The sequence below is a fragment of the Babylonia areolata genome, chromosome 30 (assembly GCF_041734735.1).
Source record: "Babylonia areolata isolate BAREFJ2019XMU chromosome 30, ASM4173473v1, whole genome shotgun sequence".
NCBI lineage: Eukaryota > Metazoa > Mollusca > Gastropoda > Neogastropoda > Buccinidae > Babylonia > Babylonia areolata.
Genome location: NC_134905.1, coordinates 10,147,729 through 10,167,213, shown reverse-complemented (window position 1 = coordinate 10,167,213; position 19,485 = coordinate 10,147,729). Strand labels below are relative to the sequence as shown.

The 19,485-nt window shown below is 42.8% G+C and overlaps 1 protein-coding gene across 4 annotated transcripts in view; it reads left to right on the top strand.

Annotated features, from left to right (window-relative positions):
• The window catches only part of LOC143275513 (uncharacterized), a 69,954-nt gene extending 50,697 nt beyond the window's left edge, over positions 1 to 19,257 (top strand). For 3 of the 4 annotated variants that reach the window (XM_076579680.1, XM_076579679.1, XM_076579682.1), the window contains 4 exons: positions 4,270 to 4,391; positions 5,418 to 5,594; positions 9,372 to 9,422; positions 18,661 to 19,257. In XM_076579680.1, coding sequence (XP_076435795.1) covers positions 4,270 to 4,391; positions 5,418 to 5,594; positions 9,372 to 9,422; positions 18,661 to 18,857 — 547 coding nt within the window. In that variant the 3' untranslated portion in view covers positions 18,858 to 19,257. The remainder of the gene's footprint in view (positions 1 to 4,269; positions 4,392 to 5,417; positions 5,595 to 9,371; positions 9,423 to 18,660) is intronic. The other variant, XM_076579681.1, reaches the window with a different exon arrangement.
• The last annotated feature ends 228 nt before the right edge of the window (positions 19,258 to 19,485 follow it).

Here is a 19,485-nt window from a genome sequence, read left to right as displayed (position 1 = left end):
CAATCAAAAATACAATCTACAAATTCTAAAACTCTTTAACTCACTCGCTCACTGATAGTTATTTAGTTCATACTGGAAAGGGATGAGCTGTTTAAAATTATTCAGGGGGTAAAGGTGGGTTTGAAAGACTGCAGCGAAGATGAGTGATGGAGAGGCTGGGTTAAGTTGATTCCAAAGAATGGGGGCTTGGTATGAAAAACTGCGTTGGGCATACGTTTTGGTTCGAACAGGGGGGATCCTGGGCATACGGGTGTCATAAGAAGAGTTGGCGTGAAGGTATGTAAGGATGAATGAGATTAGAAAGATACTGTGGACCAGAATCCTCAATGGACGTGAAACAAAGTGATATGACTTTGTAAATAATCCTTTCTTGAACAGGGAACCAGTGTAAAGCATGAAGGAGAGGAGAGACGTGATCAAATTAAGAGGAACAAAAGGCAGGACGAGTAGCATGGTTCTGGACCTTCTGACGTTAGCAATGAGGTAGCTGGGTGAACCGACAAGAAGGGAATTAAAATTATCCAGGCGGGACAGCACAAAGACACAGTTAAGTGATAAGGATGAAGAAGACAGTGCATGAATGATACCAACATCTAATGTATATATATATATATATATATATATATGTGTGTGTGTGTGTGTGTGTGTGTGTGTAAGAAAGACAAGGAAAAACACACTAAGTATTTTGAAGAATGGTTTTTAACACTTAATTAAATAAATTTGCCCATATACCTACACGTGCGCGGATATACACATACAGATACACAGTCGCATGACCCTCCACCCCACCCCAACCCACACTGAAACACATGCACTTATGCATTCAGGCTCACACAGACACAGACAAACACAGATGCATGCACACACATGCCTAAACGTAAAAGTACATGTACTGATGTAGCTGAGTGGTGTTATATTATTATAAAGGGACGGTACAAAAGAATTACTATGATTTACTGAATTAAAGGATAGAAAAGAATCCCCACACAGGCCAGGAACATGTAGAGGCCAGTCACAAAACGGTTTTCTATTGTTTTATTTACAATATTTATGGGAAGATAACAGAGAAGAAAATAAGAAAAGAAGAGAATAGAGAAAACAGTGCCTGAACAACAAATAAATGTCATTAAGCACAACATGTCAGCACAAGTGAATAGTAAAGCACATGTATACATGTTACATGGAAAGACACCACTCGGTTTGGGATAAGCAACAACATAAGATAAGATAATGCATATGTATGAAGACCAAACACTGACATCAAATGACATTTCTAATACATTTAAATAGTGCAGTTAAAGTGATTGAAGCTACGCTGATTTAGTGAAAGTACACTGACAGTACAGATTAGGTAAAGCTTATACTGTGTTGAAGCGACTCAAATGAATCAGTTTATCATGTAGCACTATATTGGAGTAAGCTGCATAAGAGAGGGCATGATAACTAAATTACAATTAACAGACTGTGATACATACCAGTTGGTTTTAGCCGATAATCGATATTGATCCAACACTATCTTGTAATCACAACAGACTACACACATCTTAGAGTACTGAGAACCAGTGAAACACCGTAGCAGTACAACTGATATCAGCATGTAAAATAATACATGAATAATAAACAATAGAATATTTGTATCTGTATTTCTTTTTATCACAGCAGATTTCTCTGTGTGAAATTCAGGCTGCTCTCCCCAGGGAGAGCACGTCACTATAATACAGCGCCACCCATTTTTTTTTGTATTTTTTCCTGCGTGCAGTTTCATTTGTTTTCCCTAACGAAGTGGATTTTTCTATAGAATTTTGCCAGGAACAACCCTCTTGTTGCCGTGGGTTCTTTTACGAGCGCTAAGTGCATGCTGCACGCGGGATCTCGGTTTATCGTCTCATCCGAATGACTAGCGTCCAGACCACCACTCAAGGTCTAGTGGAAGGGGAGAAAATATTGGCGGCCGAGCCGTGATTCGTACCAGCGTGCTAAGATTTTCTCACTTCCTAAGTGGATGCGTTACCTCTAGGCCATCACTCCACACAATAAGTGGCTTTGATAAAATACTGGCAAACTGAGAGACCAGATAGTCAGCGCTCAATACAAAGATTGGAAGAACTGTCATGGCTTAAGTGGTGAATGAACTTACACAAGTAATCCGTTGCATCAAAGCCAAATATCGACATAGCTAAGCTTGTGCTCTTCATTTAAATCTCCACCGCTGAATGCTGAATTGGATAAGTAACCTAACCTTCATCAGTGACACCAAATGAGAAAGATGAGAAAGTCCAGAGATGTGACGTTGAAAAGAATTAAATGGAATACTGCTAAGCATATGACGATATGGTGATTATTTAGATCAATCATAGCCGAGCTGTGACTACATGTCAAAACAATAACTGAACAAAGCAATATCAACATACTCATATGAACACAAGTACTGTGTAGAACAATTTACAGATCATTAACACATTCTAAATGGCATACTTACAGTGATACGTAGCAAGACACTGTCCATTGGGGCCGCAACACACACACACTGCTTGCGACACGACACAGCAAGAGAGAGAGAGAGAGAGCAGGCTCTAGCCAGTGACTGGCCAGGTGGAAAAGTGACCAGTGATCACCCACTCTGTCTACATATGCAAGTTAAGCGAACTGCAAAGGCACTTGCGTGGCCCATGAAACAAAACGTCCCCAATCAGGCTAAATCTGATTAGAATTGTGTTTGTTTCAAGGTGTTCAGTGATAGATTTCCAAATGATTCCTGAACCGATTTACGTCGGATTGGTCACAAAAGAAAGAGCTCAATACCTACTTTACAATGAGTATAAAATGAAGTGTTGATTATTTAAGATAAATTTATAATCTTAATTCAAGTCACCTGAACTGATCAGTTTTAGTGAGCTCATCGCGGAAAACTACAAACTGCGTATAATCAATTTAACCCAGGCAAATACAAATGGAATAGATTTAAAGATGGAATTGCAATGATTCTGCCAGAATATAATACTTGTAGTTTACTGATCTGACGAAAGAGATATAAATTAAATATGGTGAAGCACAAACACAAGTTTCAGCTCACCCAATGGTTGTGGAGTGGTTGTGTTACGAGAAGGACAAAATGACGTAAGCTTAGTATCAGTTGAAATCTTTAGACTGACGAACGATTAAACTGAAATCAAGCAATGTTCTAATTAAAGTGTGTGTGTAAGCACAAAAAATATAATATTACAGTGAACGATACAGATACTTGATTTAATAGATGTTTAGAGAATAGGTTCAGAATGGGCTTTGCATTCAAACCAGGAATGGCGTCCCACATTTTGAAGTGAGTCATTGAAGACCTGTGGTGAGCATGCTATGGAAAAGGCGTCTTCTATAGCTTGTGTGGTAAACAGTCAGTGAAGCCAGCCGTACATTTGGCTACATACATATGATATTCACAGGCATAGATCCATTGTACGGCATACAACTGGATGTATGCACAAATACACTGGCTTTTGGCTTACAAGCTTGGTTAAACAAGAAAACAGACACACAACGCATACAAAGACACACATATATACACAGGCACACGCGCCCCCCCCCCCCCCCCCCCCCCCCCCCCCCCGGCAGAGAGAGGAAATGAGGCGGATGAGGGACAGGGAGACAGGGAGAGAGATGCTTATGTCCATGCTTATGCTTATGGCTGGCACTTGGTGATGAACAGCTCTCTCTATTTTTGGACTATCGAACGTCGGACCAATGCCACGTCGGAGAAAAAGAAAAAAAGTGTCGGACTGATGACACGTAGATGCATTGCCCTGTCGGAGCAGTGTAGCACCACCGCCATGGCCTTTTAAACGTCGGACTACTGCCACGTCGCGTCGGACTGATGACACGTAGGACAACCGAGATGACACTGTCTTGACAGCCTACGTCACTGAGATGTTCGAAAAAGAACACAACTTTGGAACATCATGAGAGTAATCTAAATCAAACAAAACAGATGTGTTATCAAGTGATCAATTGATGCACGTGGTTTTTTTTGTGTTTTTTTTTTTCTTTCCTTTTTCCCCTTTTTTCCGGTTTGTTTGTTTTTTAGTTGTTGTATTTTAATCTCCTATAACCTGCCAGCACATTTATTTTGCTTTTTTCGTACAAGATCGCTCCTGTGAAATGCATTAAATTGAAGCGTCGTCTGTCTCGCTCTGTTACTCTCTTTGTCTGTCTGTCTCTTGCTCGCATTGTGTCTGTCTCCTCTGTTACACACACACTCAAACTTTATTGTGCCTGCAGCCTGCTGTCCAAGCTGGGCTGTGGCTTTGCCCAGGCTGACCCTGACATTGACCCCCTGACCCTCAGCGTGGGCATGATGGGACTGAACGGCATCGTCACCGCCTTCTTCCCTCTCTATGCAGGTACACCACAGGGAGACACGGGTAGGGATTGTTGTCAATTATTTTATTTAAGATAGTTCTACTTGAAGGGTAACAAGAAGACACGAGACTGCCTTGAGCTCCGAATCTATGTATATGGGATGAGGGGGGGGGGGGGGGGGGGGGGGGTATTACATTGACTCACATTGTGTTTACACGAGTGAGTCAATAATAATGATAGTAATGATAATTCTGATGATGATGATTTTTTTTGTCACTGAAAACATAACCAACGAAGTGGAAAGAAGAAAACGAAGAGGAAGAAGAAGGAGGAAAAAGACTACAAAAAAGAAAAAGAAAGGAAAAATGAAAGAAAGAAAAACTTGATGAAATCATAATTCTAACATGAATAGTTCAGAAACAAATTAAATTATCATTTCAAAAGGACAGTTTAGACCAAAAGATATATAATATATAAAGTATTGAAATTTCTAAAATGGAAACCATGTCTTTAAATAGATAAACGAATAAATAAACGAACAAATGATAAAATGGAGAAAAAACATGGGTCCATCACTATGAACCAGGGACGAAAGCCTCAGTCGAAGCAATGGAAGCATTTTAACTCTACCTCTGAAGAAGGCACGTGTCCAACCCTCGGCTGGCAAGGTCACACTCACGATCTTTGGGGACCAGGGCGGAGTAGTGAAAATGGATTTCCTGGCAAAGGGTGCCACAGTTACCGGGACATACGACGCTTCATTGCTGCAGAAATTGCGAGAGGCCATCAAAACCGAGAGGCGTGGCATGCTGACCAAAGGTGTCCGCCTCCCGCCCCGGTTCACAACCCGCATGTTGCCCAGACAGAAGCACGGTCCTTGCACTATGAAATCTTTCCTCTCAGTCCATGGGAAGTGGATCAGGGAAAATAAAAAATGAACACCATTCGTAATTGGTGGCGACGCCCAATTCTTAAATATGGAAATGTTTTTAACACGCTGAGAATGAATATTAGAAAGAAGAAGAAAAAAAAACACATACATATATACATACATACTTTGTCCACAGATACCTACAGCAAGCAGGTGGTGTTTTCCCTGCTGTTCGGTCTGTACTTTGGGGGGCTGTACGCCCTCAGTAACCCCATCCTCGTGCGGTTCGCTGGAGTGGCTCGACTGGCCGATGCCTATGGGATCAGCACGTGCATTCTTGGCTTGGGGTACTTCGTGGGGCCCACCCTGGCTGGTCAGTGAGTGTAGAATGGGGGTCGGAAGTGGTGGATGGTGTGTTGTTTATGCAGCTGTCTTGTTTTTGTATGTTTAACCCCCTCTATGAGGATGCTGAAATGTCTCCAGCATTTTGGGGATGTTGACATTCCAAGGAACAGTTATGGGGAAGATGTCATGTTCTCCAGGAAATGCTTTTAGGGGTGGAGAATGTCCCGCAGATAAAGTTTTCTTTTTGGGTGGGGGTGGGGGTGGGGCGGGAATTTCCCTTGGAAGGACGTTTGGGGGGTAGAGAATGTCCCCTGGGGGACATTTTGGGTTGCTGAAATATCCCCTTTGAGATGGTCCCATCTGGGGATGCTAAAATTCCACCAAAGGAACGTTTTCAAAACGCTGAATTGTCCACTTTGGATATGCTGAAAAGTCTTCCAGGGGTCGTTTTGGGAATGCTAAAATATCCTCCCTGGGCTTCTAATGGGAATGTCCCGTCTTTATAGATATGTCTCATGGGTCTTCTGTGTGTGTGTGTGTGTGTGTGTGTGTGTGTGTCAGCATACGTGTTTTTGTGCTGAAATAAACAAAACGAAGAAAACTAGTAGCGGGCGCAGAAGCACCAGTATCCACAAAAGAAGAAAAGAACAAGACCTAAGACGAAGATGTAGAAAATGAAGAAGAAAAGGTAATAGTAGTAGTAGTAGTAGTAGCAGCAGCAGTAGTAGTAGTAGCAGTAGATGAAGGAGGAGACTGAGAAGGAGAAGGATAAGAAGTAAAAGAAGAAGTAGAAGAAAAAGGATAAGAAGTTTGGTAACACCTAACTGTTGTTACTTCATGTCTTGTGCTTCATAGAAATACTATATTCTGGCTTCATCTTCTCGTCTTTTTTTTTACCCGAAAGAAAACGAAAAGGGCTTAAAAAGATGTTTTTACAAAAGCAAAACAACACTAACGTAGGGTGTGTGGGGGTGGGGTGTCGGGGGGAGTGAATCGTCAATTACATGGGTCACGTTTCCATTGGAACACAAGGTAACATTCTTTTGTCTTCTTTTTTCATGCGCCAAAACCATTGAGAAAAATCAGTTGTGTCAGTTAGCCAATCGATTAACCGGTAAGTTTAGATAAGTTTTTGCTGATTGCTGTTTAAGTATCCTAAATTCAGGGATATTTTTAACGGCAACGTTTGTCCTTGTTTGAAGCGATATTACTAATAGTAAATGGTGTAACCCATTTTCTGTGTTTTTGTCTCTGTTTCGTGGGTTTTTGCACTTGATACAGATTCAATCCCCACACTAGTGTGAAGTCATTTTGCCAGGTCCACAAAATCGTCTGCAGTGACATGTTAATTCAGTTCAGTCAGACAGCTGTTCTTTCCGTTTTGGGGTGTCCCAACCACGCAAACGTGACCCCAAAAAATATGGCGGCTAGAGTCGAGAAGTGTCGGTTCATGTTCATTTGGGTCATTACACGTCACTTTTTAACCTCATTCTGTTTTTTTTGTTTTTTTTTATCAGAGTGGGGTACAGCGACATGTCATCTCACACATATACATACCTGCACTGTCATGTGAAAAAAAATTTTTTTCTCTCGTTTGAACAGGTTCCAGAATTAAGGATCCTAAAATAGGAAATTACAGATTAATTAATATATCTTATCTGTAGACAAGACACAGCTCAAGGCATTGTATTATGATGGCAATTAGCAAAACAAATGTACAAAAAGAGTTTCTCTATTGTCTTCTTCTTCTTCTTTTTCTTCAGTGACTAATGCTCTTCTGTCTCTGTCTCTCTGTCTCGCTCCCTCTCTCTCTCTCTCCGAGTCATTAGATGGTTTCGTTTTGGTGTATCTGATATCAATGCACACAGTAAAAGATACAAGACTAGCACTGTAAACGATATGGTATGTCCGTTATGTAGTTCTGCAAAAGAAGATGAAGTCCATTTCTTATTATGCTGTCCTGCATTAGATGACTTGAGACAAAGATAAAATTATATTCCGTTGAGATACTATAGCAGACCAAGTAATTTTCGGTTAGTATTACTCCTGTCGTCTACAAATGATAACGTTTTTTCGAACACCCTTTCAAATGGGGCCATGGTCTTCTTGAATAAACTTTGTTTCGTTTCCCCCTCTCTCTCTCGTTCATCCCCCCCCCCTCTCTCTCTCTCTCTCTCTCTCTTTCGTTTTCTCTCACTCTCGCCCTCCCTCTCCCTATCTTTCACTCTCAACTCTCACTGTCTCCTATTCCGTTGCACTTCTTGACTTTGGTTTCATTGTCATTTGTCTTTCTTTTGATTCATACCATTAAAAAAAAAAACCCCAAAAAAACAACAACTAAATATGAGAAGAAGAAGTTTAAAAAAAATGTTTTGGTGTTTGAAACACATTTTATGAGCTAAGATGTTTAATTAAAAGTAAAGAAAAGTTCATGAATCGTCGTATGACGATCAACATACTCGGGACGATCAGTTTCAACCCTTCCACCCCCCCCACCCCCCCTCTCACCGTCGCTTATTTTGTCATTCGTACGAGTTAATATGTCTTTGTTGTCATCAGCTCTGACGGGTTATTGACGCAGTGTGCATAGTACAGCATATGGTGCCTTGTGTGATGTTTAAAAAACAGTGGAAAATGTGTGTATTTTCTGTGTTTGCCTGCAAATCTCTGTATGCTTGTGTTTGTAAATGTCTGTGTTGACTGTGTTTGTAAATATCTGTATTGCCTGTGTTTGTACATGTCTGTGTAAATGTCTGTATTGTTTGTGTTTGGAGGAACAATTTTGTTTAATGTCCCGTCACACATATCGGTGATTGAAGACATTTTGTTAAAGTATTTATGAATACATTTGAGTATTATCGGTTAGAAGGGGTGGGAAATGTGAATGAATGGAGGGTTGGGGGAAACTGAGCAAATGAGGGTGAAATGAGGGTGGAATTTGAAAAAAAATTCTAAATACAATTACAGGAAATTAATTGAAGGACTTCGTAAAAGAGAAGTCGTTAAACTGACAAGCGAAACAAATGATAATGAATGCAAAAGTCAAAAACATCAACATTCTCAGTCACTTGTGAAGACACACTTTCGTGTACATAAGGCTTCATCAAGCTACAGTCAAACTTATATGCTTAATTGTCAGGTTACTAAAGCATATTTATGCACTTGACATTAGAACAATACTTGTCCGTGTTTGTAAATGTCTGTATTGCCTGTATTTGTACATGTCTTTGTAAATGTCTGTATTGCCTGTGTTTGTACATGTCTGAGTAAATGTCTGTGTTTGTAAATGTCTGTATTGCCTGTGTTTGTACATATCTGTGTAAATGTCTGAATTGTCTGTGTTTGTACATGTCTGTGTAAATGTCTGTATTGTCTGTGTGTGTAATTGTCTGTATTGTCTGTGTTTGTAAATGTCTGTATTGCCTGTGTTTGTAAATGTCTGTATTGCCTGTGTTTGTTCATGTCTGTGTAAATGTCTGTATTGCCTGTGTTTGTAAATGTCTGTATTGCCTATTGCCTGTGTTTGTACGTCTGTATTTGTACATGTCTGTGCAAATGTCTGTATTGCCTGTGTTTGTACATGTCTGTGTAAATGTCTGTACTGCCTTGTTTGTAAATGTCTGTATTGTCTGTGTTTGTACATGTCTGTGTAAATGTTTGTATCGCCTGTGTTTGTACATGTCTGTGTAAATGTCTGTACTGCCTTGTTTGTAAATGTCTGTATTGTCTGTGTTTGTACGTGTCTGTGTAAATGTCTGTATTGTCTGTGTTTGTACATGTCTGTATTGTCTGTGTTTGTCTTCAGCCATGATCCTGGACAGGGGAGGAACGTACGCTCACAGTTTTCTGTTCTTGGGTAAGTATACACATATAGAGAGAGAGGGGGATAGAAAGAGGAAAATAGAGCGAAAGAGAGTCACACAGAAATTGATTGATTGGTTGATTGATTAATTGACAAACCATTGTTTTCCAGGATAACAGATATGCAATTCTGTGGGGGTTTTCATCCAGTCCCCGCCCTGAACAGGGTCTATACAACATAATAATGAAAGATAATACCAAAAGTATGCAAATGATAAACACCCTCCACTTCACTCGTCACACATTCACAGGCAACAGTTAAAAAATGCAGAACACTTTCAAAAATATGCAGTGTAAAATCACGTTCTTGCAAATATGAGTTAAAATTCAACTAAATGATAGATATATTCACACACACACACACACACACACACACACACACACACACACAGAGAATGCGAACGCGAATCACTTATTCATTAATAGGCTTTATCCCCCACAAGCACATCATAGCCATATCAAAATGTTATACATACATATCAACGGTCACGTCAAACGAAATTTCTGAGAGCAAAACGATTAAAGAGAGTTCAAAAGAGCCAGCTGTAAACGTAGCACCAAGTCATCCTTTCTCAATTACTTCTACTGACAAATAACATTTCATTTATGAATAACGAAAACAAATTAGGACAGCAGACATCCCTTATTTCACACCTCTCGTACAAGTTTTGTATCAATGAGTTTCTCTCCAGATCTGATTGTTTACTACATCTTACTTACTCTTAACACATTCATAAAGATTTCCTGTTATATCATCTTTTATATCAAGATAGGCCATGATGAGTTCTTATCGATAGAATCAAACGCCTTTTCAAAGTCAATAAAGGCGACATAAAGTTTGCGAAAATAAGTAAAAAAAGATGGACATACTGGTCAGTTGTTGAGTACCCTGGCTTAAAACCAGCTTGATATTCCCCATTTACATTATTTTCCTCAATAAATTTCTGAAGTTGATTGCTTATTGTTCTAAATGAAATGAAATTATGGTGCTCAGAGCCTCGCCGACCACTAAGGCCATCTCAAGGCTATCGCCACGTTAATACCTACTACAAGGGTAAAAAAAACAATAAAAACAAGTCACCACTTTAAGCTTTCCACTCAAAGTTTTGAAAAACCTTCCATAGTTTAAAACCTTCAAATCTGATTAAAAACGTTCACTTCCTTCAAGAAGTCCATCAGCGCCCACGGCGGGACATCACGAAACAAAGTCTTCAAAGAAACCGCTGTGTAATGTCTGTGTCTAATGTCATGCAGATCCCAACAGTCAAGGAGCACGTGTTTCACGGTGAGAGGCTCATCACAGGGAATACATCGAGGGGCCTCTTCCCCTTCAACAAGTAAGAATGAGTAAAAAAAAAAAAAAAAAAAAAAAAAAAAGTGTGCCCCACATGCAGTCTGCACAGCACAGACTCCTCCTTTCTGTTCTTCACCCCTGATGGGAGGTTCTCTTTTAGGTCTGGACGGATTTGGAACAGCTTGTTGTCCGTCTGGGTGTTCCACTCCTCTTGCCAAAGATCCTTAACATAAGTGTTCACTTTCTGCTTCATGTCTGTGTATGGTACAAAGGATCTCGATAATTCTTTCTTTACAGTGATCTTGGCCAGCTGGTCTGCCCTTTCGTTACCACGAGTCAGATTCCTGCAGGCGATCGCCTCCAGGGCTGACAAGGAGTCGGAAAAGATCGTGGTTCTCTTTTGTTTCGAAGAGAGAACCATTTTTACCACCAGAACCAGTGCGGTCAGTTCCGCAGTGTACACTGAGCTGTCAGACAGGATGTGTTCCGTTGAGGGCTGGTCAGGAAAGATTCTTTGGAAAGTGAGAAATTTGTGGCAGAGTTCTGAAATGTAAGTTCTGTAGGCCAGTGAACTGGTGGAGTCTTTACGGTACGAGGCCAGATCGAATCGGACCTCAGGTGTTTTAAAGGTCCATGGTGGGCTGTCAGGGAACTTGGAGAAGTCTGAGATGCCACCGCCATCCAGTTCGGCATTTTCTATGTGCGGCTGAATGCGGAGTCCAAGAGGAGGGATGCAGTTTGGGTTGTCTTTAAATTTCTTGTTAAAGGGGTTGTTGAATACAACGTCGTAAGCAGGGTTTCTGGGTTCAGAAAACAGTTTCAAGTAATACTTTAGGGTCAGCTTCAATCTTTGGTTGGAGAGAGGTGGTTCCCCCGCCTCTGCATACAGGCTATGCACAGGGGTGGTGCGGAATGCACCTAAGCTGAAACGGGGCCCTTGGTGGTGTATAGGGTCCAGCATTTTCAGGTAAGACGGTCTGGCCGAGCCGTATACTAACACATCCGTAATCCAATTTGGACCGGACCAGGGCTCTGTAGAAGTACAAGAGAGTTCTCTTATCAACACCCCAGTCCGTGTGTGCCACAACTCGGATGATGTTCAGGGCTTTTTGACAAGATATTTTCAGCTGTTTGATATGGCTGAGGAAGTTCAGCTTCTGATCAAAAACGACCCCTAAAAATTTGGCTTCCTTGACCGCCGGGATGGTGGATTTTCCCAGACGGATTTCAGGGTCCAGATAGAATTGGTGAAAGTTATGAAAATGAATACACTAAGTTTTAGAGGACGAAAAGGTGAAACCATTTCTCCTCTGCCCAACACTGAATTTTGTCCACGCAGAGCTGAAGCCGTCGCTGGATGCTGGCATACGTGCTGCCAGTTGCGTACAGGGCGAAATCGTCTACAAACAGCGAGCTGTCCAATCCCTTCTGAACTGATTGGACGGTGTCGTTTATTTTGATGCTGAAGAGAGCTGGCGACAGAATGCTCCCTTGCGGAACACCCAGCTCCTGCTCGTGAATGTCGGACAGGGTGGTGCCGACCCTCACCTGAAATTGTCTGTCTTGCAAGAAGTTGTGGATAAACTGGGGCAGGTGTCCTTGGAAGCCGAGCTTGTGCAGGTCTGAGAGGATTCCAAATTTCCAGGTGGTATCGTAAGCTTTCTCTTAGTCAAAAAATATGGCCACCTCATGCTGTTTGGTGACAAAGACATTCCTTACAGTGGTTTCCAGACGAACCAGATGGTCAACGGTAGATCGATGCTTGTGGAAACCACACTGTTCTTTTGCCAGAAGGCCGTCGGTCTCTAGTTTCCACATCAGTCTACCGTTGACCATCTTCTCCATCAGTTTGCAGATGCAGCTGGTCAGTGCTATTGGGCGGTAGTTGGAGGGGTCTGAGGGGTCTTTTCCCGGTTTTGGCACCGGGATTATGAGAGCTTTCCGCCAGGAGGGTGGAAAAAAGCCTGTGATCCAGATGTGGTTGTAAACTTTGAGCAGGGTGTCCAGAGGTTTCGGGAAGATGTTTTAAAAGTTTATAATGGACCGCGTCCATTCCTTGAGAGGAATCCATGCAGGTCTGAAGGGCAGATTTTAGTTCATTCATAGTGAAAGGAAGGTTGTAGCTCTCTGTGTTGCCGGAAGAGAAGTTGCTGGGTGTTTTTTCTTTCAGGTTTTTGGTTTTGAGAAACAGAGCAGATTTGTTGGCAGATCTAGAGTTCAGTTCGATTGTGGAGGCTAGCAAATTAGCAACTGCTTTCTTCTCTGTGATAAGAGCGTCTGAGAGCTTAAGATGGTGAAAAGTTGGGCAGACCCTTTTTGCCCTTAATTTTTTTTAAAACCCTCCACACTTTCTTCTTGGGTGTGTTGGAGGTTAAGGAAGAGCAAAAATCTCTCCATGATTTTCTCTGGCTCTTTTTAAAAACATACCTGGCTTTCGCCCTCAGCTGTTGATGGGTTTGAACGCTATCGGTATCCAGTCTCCAAAAGACGCGCCGTTGTGTTCTCTTCCGAGACTTACGTGCATCCCGACATTCAGCGTTGAACCAGGGCGTTCTTGGCATCTAAGGCTTGGAGGCAGACGATGGGACTGCTGCTTTGGCGCAATCTAAACTGATCTGTGTCAGAGTGTCAGCAGGATCCTTGCTTTGTAAGACTGTTTCTTCCTGCAGCTCCACTCTTCCCCATCTGTGGAATGGAGGACGACAGGAAAGTGGTCACTTCCGTGCAGATCGTCGTGCACTTTCCACTCATAGTCCAGGACCAACGATGGATCCCAGACCAACAGATCTAAACACGAGAGCTTCCCAGAAGGTAGATGAAGGTAAGTGGGTGACTTGTCGTTAAGACAACACAGGTCCATATCAGAAAGAAGATTCTCCAAAAGAAGACCTCGGGCTGATGTCACCTCACTTCCCCAGAGCAGGGAGTGGCCATTGAAGTCGCCCAACAGTATGAACGGTCGTGGGAGATGGTCGACAAGGGTCATGAGGTCCTGCCTCAGAACATGGACGGAAGGAGGAAGATACAGAGAACAGACAGTGATGGTTTTCTTAAGTGTGACTGCCACCGCCTGTAAAGGGGTGGTAAGAGGAACTGTACTATGTAAAAGGGACTTATGTATAAAAAGAGCGACACCTTCCATCAATCCCTCTTGCTTCAGTTGAGCAGGTTTAGAAATGGAGTTAAAACCAGAGAGAGATAAAAACTTGCCATCTCTTTGTGGAGTCTCTTGCAGCGCCAGCACTGAAAGTTTCAAAGCACGACAAAGCAACTGGAGTTTCTGGAGATTGGCATAAACCCCACGGATGTTCCAATGAATGACCGCCATTTAAAAGGTTAAAAATAAAGCAGCAGCCTAATCCATCGCTACCTCCTGCTCGTCTGCTTGCGGTGGCTCAAGGTCGGCCAAGACCGCATATCTATTTTTTGTATTCCCCGACCCCGCCGAGGCCGCAACCCTCCCCTCCTTGGGTTTTGGAGGTGCGGGGGGTTTCTGGGCACTCCCACCAGCCCGAGGGGCAGGCAGACGAGGGGTGGGACGAGGGGGGAGGGGACGGGAGGCGTTCACCATGCCTCCGCCCGAGGCTTTCCCCCCCTGCTCAGCAGCCCCTGAGGACCGCCGTACAGGATTGGAAGGGGCGGATACAGTGCCTCCACCCAAGGCCAATGGTTTTACCAAGGTCGGTATGGCGTCCGTCTGCGTCCCTGTGGACGTTGTCTGGATCGCAACGTCCACCATCCTGGATCTGACGACAGAAGCGTATGACAGTCCTGCCTTAGGCAATGTAGCCTCCACTAACTTACGGGCCTCAAAGAACGATATTTTCTTCTCCGTCTTCACCTTCTGGATTTCTTTTTCTTTTTTCCAGGTGGGGCAGTCTTTAGACGAAGACGGGTGGCTGCCTCCGCAGTTCACACAACGGGCTGGACTGATGCACTTGCCCTGGTGCGCCGCCTTTGAACAGGTGCCACACGCCTCTTCCTCCCGCAGCGGTCCCGCACGTGTCCGAATTTCTGACACTTGAAGCACCGTAGAGGAGACGGCACGTACAGACTTACGTTCACCTGCAGGTATCTGACTCGTATGTCCTTGGGGACATTTGGGCAGCAGAAGGTGAGGAAGAATGTGTTGGTCGGGACTCTGTCCGACCCCTTCCTTACTGTCACCCTGTAAACATCTGTCACTCCCTGAGAGGACAGCTTGCTCTTAATCTCTGCATCAGACACTCCTCTCAACTCCGGGCATCTGATGACCCCCTTCGAGCAGTTCAGTCCTTTGTGAGGGGAGACCTTCACCGCCCCATCCACAAAAGTGGCAGCTTTAAGCAGAAGCTGTATCTGCCTTCTTGATGTCGTCTCCACCAGAAACGTTCCGTTCCTGAACCTCTTGATAGACTTCAGTGCGCCTGCTAAACATTGGAAGCCTTTCTGGATGGCGAAGGGGCTGAGAGCCGACAAGGGCTTGTCATCATCAGTGCCCTCCACCACAAGCCACGACGGCCAATATCCAGAGGTCTCACCGACCTCCAAATCGGAGTCCGAGACATTATCCGTTCCTTGTCTCCTTCTTTTTGCAAATTTAGGGGTGGGGTGGGGGTGGGGGGGGGGGGGGTGACTGGATAGAAGCCATGGTTTTTTGGGTCGTTAATTCATCCCTCCCTTACCCACCCACCATGGGGTCCAACTTAGGGGCCAGGGTCAAGGGAACACCAGCTTGACCCCTTCCAGGTTTCGGGAGGGACATACGACCAACGGTCTAGCTCCAACGCGTTCCCCCCGATCATGCCCAGCTCCCAGGGACTCTAAACTGCCAGTCTTGACCCAGCCCCACGAAGGGGTAGCCGATTGACACACACGGGCCAATGTGTGCCGTCTGTCTTAGGAGAGGTCCGAGCCAAAGGGACGTGTTGAGAGCAACGTGCTCTCTCAATCCCCAGGATCTCATTCCCCTCCATCACAGGTCGCGCCGCACGGCAAACACGGCGGGCCTGAAGAAGGCCGCAGGGAAAAAAGAATGTGGAAAATAAGGCTTAATGGGGAGCTGGAGACAGAAAAGAGGCGGTAAAAAGAAGAGAGAATATAAAAAAAACAGTGGGTCACTTTTAGTTTGGGCCTCACTCACGACCTGTTCGGCACGGGAAGCCCTATCAGGGGCATCAGTACAAAAAACAAACAAACAAACAAAAAACCCACCACTTATTCAGCCTGAACAGCTACAATGGCTATGTAGGCTGTCAATTAAGACTTGGGACTAGAGCAGTAAACCCTCAGAAGCACTGATGTCCCCGGCCACTAAGCCTCCCGACCACGACAAGGTAGTGACCCCCCGGGAGGATTGTTCTAAATATTTTGTTAAATGCCCCTATCAAATAGTTTCTTGAAAAGGTTTACGAAATTATTTTGTCAGTTCACAAGTTTTTAGGAATTCCCCAATGATTCCATCCTTTCTTCCCCCTATATGCAAAAAGAACTTCCTCGCTTACAATAGGGCTATTCATGGAATGATTCTCTGCATCTGCTTACTCATATTCGTCGTTATCACATGATGAATCTTTAGTAAGTAAGGCTAAAATAAAGTTCAAACCGTTATTCAGTAGAAATATCATTCTTGGGTTCCTTCTTTTGAAAGAAATTGTTTAATATTTTCCAAAAAATTTTGGTAATTATAGAACACTCAAGACCGTCCAAAAGATTCTTATTAAGCAACTTCTGTTTTCTGACTAAAGTGTTTTGATATTCTCTTGTCTTACACATGGCACAGTATCATTATCTAAAACACATCTACACTTTCTCAACAATCTACAAACCTTCGTCCAGCCAATCCTACATTCCCAATCAAACCAACCCTCATTTCGTTCATTATGATCTACTCTTAAATACTTCTTCATAATTATATGTTGCACAATCTCGGATACAGTTGCTAAATACCTCCAGAGCTTCGTTGATATTCACACCAATCATTTCTAGAGCTTTTTTAGGTATGTACCTGATAACGACATCAAACAATTTACTGGGACAATTCTTGACTATAATCCATATTCCAAACATTTTTTTTTTTTAAATATCACTGCTCAATCGAACTTCTGTTACTAAAACTATTCTCAATAGGACATGAAATACAACATTCAATATTGTCTCATTCTTTTTGTCACAACGGATTTCTCATCTTTTTGTTACAACAGATTTCTCTGTGTAAAATTCGGGCTGCTGTCCCCATGGAGAACGCGTCGCTACACAGAGCGCTACCTTTTCTCTCTTTTTTTCTGCCTTTAGTTTTATTTGTTTTCCTATGGAACTTCATTTTTCTACAAAATTTTCCCGGGGACAACCCTTTTCTTGCCGTAGGTCCTCTTACATGCGCTAAATGCATGGTGCACACAGGACCTCGGTTTATCGTCTCATCCGAATGACTAGCGTCCAGATCACCACTCAAGGTCTAGTGGAGGGGGAGAAAATATTGGCGACTGTGGAATTCCAACCAGTGAGCTCAGATTCTCGCTTCTTAAGCGGACCCGTTACAGTAGGCCAACACTCCAATAGGAAAATGGCCCAATTTGGCTCGAACAGCAACATACAATGTACACACGTCTTAAGTTCAGTTCAATTGCTCAAGGAGACGTCACTGCGTTCGGACAAATCCATATACGCTACACCACATCTGTTAAGCAGATGCCTGACCAGCAGCGCAACCCAACTCGCTTTCTCAGACCTTGTGGGAAAATAAAAGAAATGAAGTAAAATAAGATACAAAAGTGAATGAACTGATAAGTAATTAAATTAATGATTCGATAAAACAGTAAATAAATGCAAAAATATTAATAAATAAATAGATAAATAAATAAATGAAAAAACCCAAACATATAAATATATAGATAAATAGATGAATAAATACATAAGCAGACTGTTAACTCAATCTGAAAACACATCTGAAATAACTTTATAAAGGGCATTTGACATGACCACTCGCCTCCCGAAATCCCTCTCCGGGGGATCATTATGGGCACGTGCCTTGGGGAGTGACTCCAGACCAAGGGCTAAATAAAGGCTCATGCCTATTTCCACCTCCCTGTGCGATTGGGGGAGTGAGTTTGGGCACGTGCCTAAACTTACCCGCCGGGGAGTATATTCAGACACGATATTGTGTGTGTGTGTGTGTGTGTGTGTATGTGTGTGTGTGTGTGTGTGTGTGTGTGTGTGTGTGTGTGTGTGTGTGTGTGTGCTCATTGATTTTCACTGTTTCAGTACAGTGACAAATCTAAATTATTTCATATCGTTGTGCCTGGTTTTAAAATAACCAACTTCACTACAAATACAATGGCCAACCAGACTATTTTAGATTTTGCCTTTAACGCCTTGACTGCTGGTAACGAGTATGTTCGTCAGTGAAGAGCTGTCGCCTGAGATAACACTGAGCTTACGTCAGTGGAGAGCTGTCGCCTGAGATAACACTGAGCTTACGTCAGTGAAGAGCTGTCGCCTGAGATAACACTGAGCTTACGTCAGTGGAGAGCTGTTGCCTGAGATAACATTGAGCTTACGTCAGTGGAGAGCTGTCGCCTGAGATAACACTGAGCTTACGTCAGTGGAGAGCTGTCGCCTGAGATAACACTGAGCTTACGTCAGTGGAGAGCTGTTGCCTGAGATAACATTGAGCTTACATGTCAGGTTGCCAGTCACCTTTTTCATTTTCTGTTTTTTGTTTGTTTGTTTTTTCTTTCTTTCTTTTTTTTAATTTTTATTTTAATTATCTCAACTTCTTCCTTTTGGGACTGCATTACTTTTGTTCAGAAAAAAAAGAAGAAAAAAAAACAGAAAAAAAAGACGCCAATGCAAAAAGTAGTAATTACACTTCACTGTGACATGCGAAACACTGATCTCATTCCATCGCGTTTCAGCAATCAATGGGTTAATTTCTTCACCATCTTCTCTGTTCCTCCAGGAATCACGATCCTGTCTGCAGCTTTCCTGGACATGGGGGCGGCTTGTTTCCTGCTGTCACGTGACAAGATGGAAGCAGCTAAGCAAAATGCTGATTGGTTGTTGGAGGAAAAGGGCGTGCTTGGGACTAGCCAGTCACAGACTCTAGAAACTGCTGAGCATGGGGAGCACGCTGATTGGTTGGGGGAAGACGAGTGATTGTCAGATTAGCCAATCACAGCCTTTGGAGGCATTGTTTGTTTTATGTGTGTCTGTGTCTGTTCGTGTCATTTCCATCTCTTTTCTTCTTGGTCCAGATCCTTTTTCTTTTATAGCAGATGTGATGTAGCGTATATAGGATCAGTCCGCACGCTCTGAGAATTACGCCTCTGTCTCTCCATTTCCCTGCTCTCTCTCTCTCTCTCTCTCTCTCTCTCCGTGGATGGTCCACATGTTTGCTCTTTTGTTGTTCTTTTTCCCTACCCTTTTCTTGCGTACAGTTGTTGCGGTGTGTGTTTCGTGGTATTTGCTTAATTAGTTGTTGTTGTTTTTTGTAATCCCCCCTTGTCAAAATGGCTGTAAATGCTTTTGACAATAAATCATCAATCAATCAAATCAATCTCTATCAGTCTCAGTATTTCTTTCGTTTTTTCTCTCCCCCTCACCCCCACCCTTTTTAAGTGCTTGAGAAAATTGATTAACAGAATGAGTTTTATTTTGCTCTTTTCCATTTTAACTAGCTGCATGGTGAATCACTGAATTGGTATATCTATAATTTGACACACATAAACTGAAAAACAACACAAATATGAAGTCTTTAGATCTTCAGTGGTGTGCATGCAAGTGT